The sequence below is a fragment of the Natator depressus genome, chromosome 3 (genome assembly GCF_965152275.1).
Source record: "Natator depressus isolate rNatDep1 chromosome 3, rNatDep2.hap1, whole genome shotgun sequence".
Lineage (NCBI taxonomy): Eukaryota > Metazoa > Chordata > Testudines > Cheloniidae > Natator > Natator depressus.
This window is the reverse complement of record NC_134236.1, coordinates 90017272-90027095: the sequence shown is the minus strand read 5'-3', so window position 1 is coordinate 90027095 and position 9824 is coordinate 90017272. Positions and strand designations below refer to the sequence as shown.

At 47.0% G+C, this 9824-nt stretch overlaps 1 protein-coding gene across 1 annotated transcript; it reads right to left on the bottom strand.

The window, feature by feature from the left end:
* Window positions 1-1316: 1316 nt before the first annotated feature.
* On the bottom strand, window positions 1317-5111 carry CALHM6 (calcium homeostasis modulator family member 6). Its single transcript, XM_074946911.1, has 2 exons — window positions 4581-5111; window positions 1317-2602 (listed from the first exon to the last, which is right to left on the bottom strand). The coding sequence occupies exons 1-2, from the start codon at window positions 5109-5111 to the stop codon at window positions 2183-2185; spliced, it is 951 nt and encodes a 316-aa protein (XP_074803012.1). The 3' UTR covers window positions 1317-2182.
* Between the last annotated feature and the right edge of the window lie 4713 nt (window positions 5112-9824).

Genomic DNA, 9824 nt, shown 5'->3' with positions numbered 1-9824 from the left:
AAATAACACTTCCTTATTCACTCTCTCCATGCCAGACATGATTTTATAGACCTCTGTCATATCCATCCTCAATAGTCTCTTTTCTAAACTGAAAAATCTCAGTCTTTTTAATCTCTCCTCATATGGAAGCTGTTCCATACCCTTAATCTGTTTTCTTGCCCTTCTCTGTACCTTCTCCAATTCTAATGTATCTTTTCTGAGATGGGGCGATGAGAACTGCATGCAGTATTTAATCTGTGGGCATACCACAGATTTATACAGTAGCATTATGATAGTTTCAGTCTTATTATCTATTGCAGGGGTCGGCAACCTGCGGCACGCATGCCAAAGGCGGCATGCGAGCTGATTTTTACTGGCACGCTGCTGCCAGGCGGGGTCCCGGCTGCCGCCCCCGCTCAGCCCGCTGCCGGCCTGGGGTTCTGTCCGCCGGTGTAGTGTATTAAATTTCTCCCCATAGGAATGTGATACTTGAGGAGCACCAGGACTGGCAGCCGTAAGTAGCACGTTCCTACAGGGAGAAATTTAATACACTAAACCGGGGTAGGGAAGGCTGTGCCTCCCCAAACAGCCAGCCCACTTTCTGCCCCCTGAGTGCCCCCCTCATAATCCCTGACCCATCCAACCCCCACACCCTGCTCCTTGTCCCCTGACCACCCCCTCCCAGGACCCCCTGCACCTGACTGCCCCCCTCAGAACCCTCCACCCATCCAGCCCCTCCCTGCTCCTTGTCTCCTGACCGCCTCCTCCTGGGACCCCCCACCCCTCTCTGCCACCCCCCGGGACCCCACTCCCCCATCCAAGCCCCCCTGCTCCCAGTCCCCTGGCTGCCCCAACCCCTATCCACACCCCTGACTGGCCCCCCGGGACTCCCACACCTATCCAACCACCCCTGTTTCGCGTCCCCTTACCATGCCACTCAGAGCATCAGGACTGGCAGCCATAAGTAGTACACCATAAGTAGCACATTCCTATGGGGAGCAATTTAAGACACTACACCTAGCCCCGCTCAGCCTGTTGATGGTCTGGAGTTCTCAAAATATGTTCTCTCAGCCCTTATCGAAAATTACACTACAATTAGCTTAAAATTTGAAAACTTAAAAACTTTGTATATTACAGTAATCGTTAAAAATGTATAATGTTAATAAATACCTAAGTTTGATGAAACAAAGTAGTTGTACTTATGTGCCTCTGCTTAATTTGTGTCTTCGATGATTTACCTTCTAAAAAAATCTCATATGTCTCGCACCCCCAGAAAGGGCATCTCGCGTGCACCCTAGGTTAAGAACCACAGCACTAAACTGATAAGATCTGCATTTTAATTTAATGTTAAACGAAGCTTCTTAAACATTTTAAAAACCTTGTTTACTTTACATACAACAATAGTTTAGTTACATAACACAGACTTATAGAGAGAGACCTTCTAAAAACATTAAAATGTATTACTGGCACGCGGAACCTTAAATTAGAGTGAATAAATGAAGACTTGGCACACCACTTCTGAAAGGTTGCCGACCCCTGATCTATTGCTTTCCTAATGGCTCCTAACATTCCATGAGCTTTTCTGACTGTTGCTTCACATCCTCTGTTTCAGTGCTAACAGCAAGCTTCTCAACAGTGATTCATCAGAATGCATCAGCTCAATGATACAAAGATACACGCAACATTCCCTCTTTCTCTGCATGCTTGTGGGGAACTTGCTTATGGCTCAAAGCCTAGAAAGCTACTTCTTAAATTAAAAAAATATACAGTATTATTGTTTTTGATGGGCAAGCAACACCAAGAGTAAAAGTCTGGTTTTGCAACTCTAATTGCCAAACGTTCTGAGCTGACAGGTTAGCTAATGTATATTTCTAGCAGGTGCTTTATAGCATTTCAAAACACATATACTTCTCTTTGGTGTTGGGATTTAAGCTATTTAACATCGTAACTTGAAAGAGTTAAGGGGGCAAAAATATTGTAAAACTGCCATCCATAAATATGTATTTTACTAAAGGCACTTAAGTAAAAGTAACAAAATTCATTAAAAATAATGCTGCAAACTTTATGGGCCATCTTCTCCTGAAGACTTTGCACATAGCTCTCATTGATGTCAATAAGAGATCAGTGCATAGAACGAGACCCTTTTTATATGGCCATAATTATGTAACTGTCCATGCTACAAAAATAGAATTTCTTTATTTCATTACATTGTCCCCATTTCATTAAAATCAGTGCCATCCACAAATCCTAGAGCAGGAGAAAACACATCCTCTTTAGTAGATCTGATGCTGGTGCCTCTGTTTCCACTAATATATTTGTGTATCATGCTGTAATACTGTCCTTTAGTACTGAAAGCATACAAGGATGAGATCTGCTGCCAGTCTTTGTTGCTGGGAGTCTGAAATGGTTCTGGCTTAGTGGACTCAAAGAAGCACTTCAGGTTCCTTTCTGCCAGCTTGGTTGCATGCTCCTTGGCCTTCTTCTCAAAAACCTCCCGTTCCTTTTCCAAGTAGATTTTCCAGAACCTCAGCTGAAGAAAACTGACTGGAGAATGACAGTGGTTGATGCATGTGACAGCCAGTACTAGAATCATGATGCTTGCTATCAGTATCCATCCTAGCACCTGGGAGAACATACAGATGGATTAATGAAGTTTGCAGATGATTAGGAGCATCAAAAGTTCCTGGCTAACAATATGTAATTTAACATTGTTTTAAACAGGAGATCAATAAGCGGTCACTGCTTGAAAAGCCCATCATACTGTGGTGTCTGTGGAGAGTGGGTACCCCATGTATATGAACAATCCCAGCAAAGTGTGCTAAACTTCAAGGGCCTGGGTTGAGATTTTGGGGTTGGAAGAGAATAATCCATCCTGACTGTGGGTAGGTTCAGGTTTCTATCCAACATTCTGTTGGAAATGGCTGGAAATGCTGACTAGGGGAAAAGTGAATAGTGTCCACTTTCATATAAGACCTCCCACAGATTGAGTCTTACAAGTAAAAAAGCCAAGGTATTTTTATAATATTTAAAGTTGACCATCAAAGAAAAAATGGGTTTGTATCCCTTTTTGCTTTTTAGTTATGTATAAAGACCCAATTTAAAATAATAATAAATAATAAGAGTCTAACCTTTTTCCTGTTTTTTTTCTTTACCTTAGAAATATCAGGAACAGCCTATCTTATCTCCCCTGGTTTTGCCAGGTTTTTTGCATGATTCACAAATATGGGTTGGGACCTTTCCCATCCCAGCCTGTTACTTGAAGGAACAGTGTGCTAACTCTTTGACCAATTTTTCCAACTCTTTTCTCTGACATGTTTGAGTTAAACGGGTGCTGATAAAAAACAAAGAATGTTAAACTAAGTGAATAAAAATCTCTTCCCATCTCAACTAATCAGACTTCAATTACATGGTTTCCCTGATTTCACAAATCTTCTAGTTCTCTAGTCAACCACAGGCCACATCTTCACTAGGGAAAAAAGGTGTGTTCTTAACTTGAGTTAGTTCATTCAAGGTTAAATCCCAGTGAAGACAAGGCAGTCTGTAGTTTTCACACAAGTTGCCTCTGGGGCAGCTGAGTAATTAACTTGAACTGCTTACTCACAAGAAAACTACAAAATGCCACGTCTTCACTTGGATTTTACCTCCAGTTAGAAAACTCCAGTTAAGGATACACCCTTTTTTCTTAGTGAAGTCAAAGTCTTATAGTCTGATAGTGAAAAGAGGAGATGATCAGACCTGGATTTCTAATGGAAGAAAACAGGAGAAATTAAAACAAGAACAAACAAAAAAGTCCCAAAACTTTTTAGGACTCTTTTTTACAAAGAAAGGGGAGGGGGGAAACAAACATATTCTTCCTTTTCAGCTCTCCACAATCTATAGCTACCTTGTTTTCAGGGAAACAAAAATTAAACCTTATTCCTGGAATATGAGTGTGAAATTGACAGTGATTTCAAACTGGGGACCCACAGTCAGACTCTCAATGCAACCTTTTTCACATGCTAATACTCTGCTGTTATTAAAGATTTTAAATAAACACCAGCTTCCTCTTATGTATGGGAACTGAACTTAGAATCATTCATGATATAAAGAGAGGCAAGGAAATGGAAAAAGAGCAGAGAAATTCACAATACATCTCTTTTGAAACTGGTAGAAAATCTACGGATGGGAAAGCCCATTTATGTGATATCCAGTCAAGTTCCCTGCCCGTGCAGGCTTATTCTTAACTTGCCTCAAAGGAAAAGGCATGAACATCGTTATGAAGCAATCTCCTCAGATATACAGCAGGCCAAAATGTTAGAGAGCAATATAGACTGCAGTGGGAGATGCAACTAACAATGTATTACCTTTCTTTTAGCCGGTTTAGAATATTTTGCTAATTATATATGTGCAAGAATTTCTTTTTCATATTATGGTCTTGAGGCTGCATCCCTAGGCCATCACATCAGCACAAGTAAGCTAAGGTGGCACCTGTAGGGACAGCACCTAGGTTTAACTGAACTACTTATGCTGCCCCTCCATCTCTCCAGAAATCACTCCGCATGCAATGCACCTCCCTGGGGTTAAAGCCAATAGGATAAATCAAGAGACGGAAGAGACCATACCTGGGACTGAGCATGAAAGCTCAGAGATATCTTTGCCTCTTGGGAGAGATTCCCACCGCAGGGCATTTTGGCCACCTGCTCATGGCACTGGGTCCCTCTGCCTTGGCACAGGTGCCTCTGCAACAGGCTGCTCCCACTTGCTGCGCACTCATAGAAGTTGGCCCCAAGCAGGGCCACGGCGATCCAGGTGAGCGGGGCCACAGCAGCGCTCACCGTCACCAGCCAGAACACACTGACGTAGCGCCGGCAGTGCTTCCTGTGGATGTAGCTGCAACGCCCGCCTGGGGCACAGCGGCCGGTGAACAGCCGCCAGGTCCTGACGTTCAGCAGGTAGCCAAGAAGAAAGAGGATCAGGGCAGGCACCAGCAGGAAGACAGAGCCGTAGAGCAGGTTCCAGGAGTTGCAGGGGCACTGGAATGCCACGGCTGAGACGAGATGCTCGCTGCCTGCAGTCAGCAGGGACAAGGCGCTGTAACGGAGCAACTTCTGGTGCCTGAGGAAGAAATCAAACACGGTGCGAAACTTCTCCATCTCCTGCCCCTGCTGCTGGACTCTGCCTAGCGCCCTTGCCTTTGAGGAGGATGAAACCTCACTTGGTTATGTGTACAAAAGGAAGAGGATGTGAGGTCTCTACTTCCCACAACCCACACAAACAAACAGAAAGGTTTCATTTTCTCCTGGTGTGGCAAAGATGGGGCAATGTAGGACAAAACATCTGAAAATACCCACTGAGCATTTTCTCTGTATTTTTGAAATGACAGGAAACAGCAGGCAGATAACACACGAAACCCACACTGCTGTTGTTATTTTCCCCCTGCAGCCATCATTGCTTCTTTAAAGCTTACATATACTTTCCCAAAAATGCCTGAGTCTCACAACGGCTGATCAATTTGGTTGTGACCGATAAGTAGATGAGTCTGCAATTTCCCCTCCCAAAATTGGATGTTTTTAGGAAGGTTTCTGTCAAAAATCCAAATGTTAAGGAAAAAGGGAATAAAACAGAAACAAAAACATCATGAAATATTTTTTGCATTTTTGACCAACTCTAGTTATAGAATACTTTGATCTAGCCTATAGCTAGATGGAGCCAAACTGTATCATAACCACCCTCACAATATGCTTTAGATCATGCAGAGATCTAAACTGAGGTGTTGCCCCTTTTGGCCCAGAGAGTCTGGCAGGCCAGTCAAAGTTCAGGACCCTGGTAATATTCCAGCTGAGAGGAGAAATTGGTGATAGCCAAGTATTTCTTTGATGCAGTTTTGTGTATTTGTAAAGGATGTACACGGTCCTGTGACTCTGAATTCAGAAGGAATCAATAACAAAAGGAGCAATTTTTTAGCTTACAGCTCCAAGCCTCTTCAGCAAAACCAGACCCAAAAGGTCTCTCTCCAGCTTTTCCAGGGTTATACCTTATGCTCACAGGACACTGCTTGGCTTTCTTGCTTTGTTGCCTCTGCATCAGTCTGTGTGTTCTGCTTTTTCACCCACCCATCTCACACACAATACTTAGTAAAACCCCTCCACCCATTCAGCCCAAACTCCTGGGCGCGTCCACAACCTTCTTTTGTCTTAGGTCCTGGTTAACTCATCTGACAGTTATGATAAATGAAGGGTGTGTTTACACTCAGACTCAAAGCAGTTTGTGATCGATGCAGTCACCAGTAACTCTCAACATAACAGAGGCCCACACTAAATATATAACTGGGTTGGGGGACCCAGTTATAATTGATATGATTGAAGTTCAGGTGGCTTGCAGTGGAGGCTGGATCTCTACTATGTCTCAGAAGTGTGCCAAAGCTTTACCAAGCTTGGTTTCGACATATGAGTTCACAGATCCTTATATGTATTGTAGATGGCCCTAACATACATTTTTAATTAAAAAAACAAAAACAAACAAAAAATGGTTAGAATTCAGATCCTGATTTAGCAATCACTTATTAATAGGGCTGCCAATTTTCTACTCGCACAAAACCGAACACCCTTGCCCCACCCCCTGCCCCACCCCTCCTCCGACGCCCCACCCATGCCCCACCCCTTATTGGAGGCCCTGCCCCCTGCTCATTCCATCCCCCCTCCCTCTGTCACTCGCTCTCCCCACCCTCACTCACTCGCTCATTTTCACCAGGTTGGCTCAGGGGGCTGGGGTGTGGGGCGGGGGCTCCATCTGTGCGTGTGGGTTCCGGGGTGGAGTCAGAAATGAGAGGTTCAGGGTGCAGGAGGGAGCTCCGGGCTGAGGCAGAGGGTTGGGGTGTATGAGTGGGGGTGAGGGCTCTGGCTGGGGATGCAGAATCTGGGGTGGGGCTGGGGATGAGGGGGTTGCCGTGTAGGAGGGTGCTCTGGGCTGGGACTGAGGAGTTTGGAAGGCTTGAGAGGGATCAGGGCTGGGGCAGGGGGTTGGGATGCACGGGGGAGTGAGGGCTCCAGCTGGGGATGCGGGCTCTGGGGAGGGGCTGGGGATGAGGGGTTTGGAGTGTAGGACAATGCTTCAGGCTGGGATCAAGGGATTCGGAGGGCAGGAGGGGGATCAGGGCTGGGGCAGGGGGTTGGGGCCTGGTAGGGGGTCAGGGGTGCAGGCTCTGGGTGGCGCTTACCTCAAGCTGCTCCTGGAAGCATCCGGCATGTCCACCCTCTGACTCCTATGCACAGACTGGCCAGGCTGCTCTGTGCACTGCCCCATACGCAGGCGCCACTCCCACAGCTTCCATTGGCCGCGGTTCCCGGCCAATGGGCGCTGCGGGGGCGGTGCTTGGGGTGGGAGCAGCGTGTGGAGCCCCCTGGCTGCCCCTACCCATGAGAGCCAGAGGGGGGACATGCCGGCTGCTTCCCGGGAGCAGCACAGTGCAGAGGCTAGCAGGGAGCCTGCCTTAGCCGCGCTGTGTCGTGCCACCAACACGACAGTCAATGGCCCAGTCAGCAATGCTGACCGGACCCACCAGGATTCCTTTTCGACTGGGTGTTTCTGGTCACCCTACTTATTAACAGGTTCGATGTCTTCTACTAGGACTAGTTGTGATTGCCTTATTACGACTCACAGTAGTGAGCTGTGTGCACAGCAGTAATATTTTTACAGAATTGGACCTGTAGTTTGGCCCGGGGCTGTTCTTAGCATGTTACAATCTGGTTTCATATCCACCAAGTTAAACAACTGCTTAACAGTATGGTTACTGTACCGCAAGTGCTCTGAATTCTGCATAGCCTGCTGGGTTTGTCGCAAATTTCTGCGTCTCTGCTCAGACTGAGTCAGAGAGTTTCTGTATTTTGGTCTCTGCCCTCTGCTCTTGTCTCCTCATCCCCTCCCATTAAAAGGGCAGACAGGAGCCTCTGATGGAGGAAGCCGAGCAACCCTTGTTTATGGCTGGAGCAATAAATGGAATAAGCCCTCAACTACTTTTACTGCTCAGTTACCATCGTAGCCTCCAGGTGGCTCAGGGTATGTCTACACTACGAAATTAGGTCGAATTTATAGAAGTCGGTTTTTTAGAAATCGGTTTTATATATTCGAGTGTGTGTGTCCCCACAGAAAATGCTCTAAGTGCATTAAGTGCATTAACTCGGCGGAGTGCTTCCACAGTACCGAGGCTAGAGTCGACTTCCGGAGCGTTGCACTGTGGGTAGCTATCCCACAGTTCCCGCAGTCTCCACTGCCCATTGGAATTCTGGGTTGAGATCCCAATGCCTGATGGGGCTAAAACATTGTCACGGGTGGTTCTGGGTACATATCGTCAGGCCCCCATTCCCTCCCTCCCTCCGTGAAAGCAAGAGCAGACAATCGTTTCACGCCTTTTTTCCTGAGTTACCTGTGCAGACGCCATACCACGGCAAGCATGGAGCCCGCTCAGCTCACTGTCACCATATGTCTCCTGGGTGCTGGCAGACGCGGTACGGCATTGCTACACAGCAGCAGCAACCCATTGCCTTGTGGCAGCAGACGGTGCAATAGGACTGGTAGCCGTCATCGTCATGTCCAAGGTGCTCCTGGTCGCCTGTGTGAGGTCAATCAGGAGCGCCTGGGCAGACATGGGCGCAGGGACTAAATTTGGAGTGACTTGATCAAGTCATTCTCTTTAGTCCTGCAGTCAGTCCTATTGAACCATCTTATGGTGAGCAGGCAGGTGATATGGATTGCTAGCAATCCTATTGCATCATCTTCTGCCGGGCAGGCAAGAGATGAGGATGGCTAGTAGTCCTATTGTACCATCTTCTGCCGAGCAGCCATGAGATGTGGATGGCATGCAGTCCTTCTGCACTGTCTGCTGCCAGCCAAAGATGTAAAAGATAGATGGAGTGGATCAAAACAAGAAATAGACAAGATTTGTTTTGTACTCATTTGCAACCCCCCCCCCCGCCCCAGTCTAGGGGACTCATTCCTCTAGGTCACACTGCAGTCACTCACAGAGAAGGTGCAGCGAGGTAAATCTAGCCATGTATCAATCAGAGGCCAGACTAACCTCCTTGTTCCAATAAGAACAATAACTTAGGTGCACCATTTCTTATTGGAACCCTCCGTGAAGTCCTGCCTGAAATGTAAAGCCTTGATGTAAAGCCACCCCCTTTGTTGATTTTAGCTCCCTGTAAGCCAACCCTGTAAGCCATGTCGTCAGTCGCCCCTCCCTGCGTCAAAGCAACGGCAGACAATCGTGCATCTGAGTTGAGAGTGCTGTCCAGAGCAGTCACAATGGAGCACTCTGGGATAGCTCCCGGAGGCCAATACTGTCGAATTGTGTCCACAGTACCCCAAATTCGACCTGGCAAGGCCGATTTAAGCGCTAATCCACTTGTCAGGGGTGGAGTAAGGAAATCGATTTTAAGAGCCCTTTAAGTCGAAATAAAGGGCTTCATCGTGTGGACAGGTGCAGGTTTACATTGATTTAACGCTGCTAAATTCGACCTAAAGCCCTAGTGTAGACCAGGGCTCAGGCAGCTGAGCAGAGCAGACACAGCAGCTGTGCCAGAGCTGCAATCAACCAACTCAGCAAAACATCTGACCCTAGGATTGCTCAAGCCAGTGCTTTCCTCTGAAGCTCCAGCTGCTGTGGTGTTATGTAGTGGGAGACCCATCTCCCAACTCCCTTGCACCACAAAAGGACCGGGGAGAAGCAGGTCAAGTGGGGTGGGATGAAGGAAGAAGAGATCTGCAGAGTGGAGGAATAAGGGAGAAATCTGGAGGGGGGATTCTCAGATTTTGAGGAGAGGATGGTTCCTATGAAGACATGTTCCTATGCTCTCACCCCCGCAGAAGCA

Bases quoted from the DNA above. Each gene is read 5' to 3' on its own strand.
- CALHM6 (XM_074946911.1), bottom strand. From the start codon at position 5,111: ATGGAGAAGTTTCGCACCGTGTTTGATTTCTTCCTCAGGCACCAGAAG. The intron at 2,603-4,580 runs GTATGGTCTCTT...ATGTTCTCCCAG, and splicing joins GCTTTCATGCTCAGTCCCAG to GTGCTAGGATGGATACTGAT.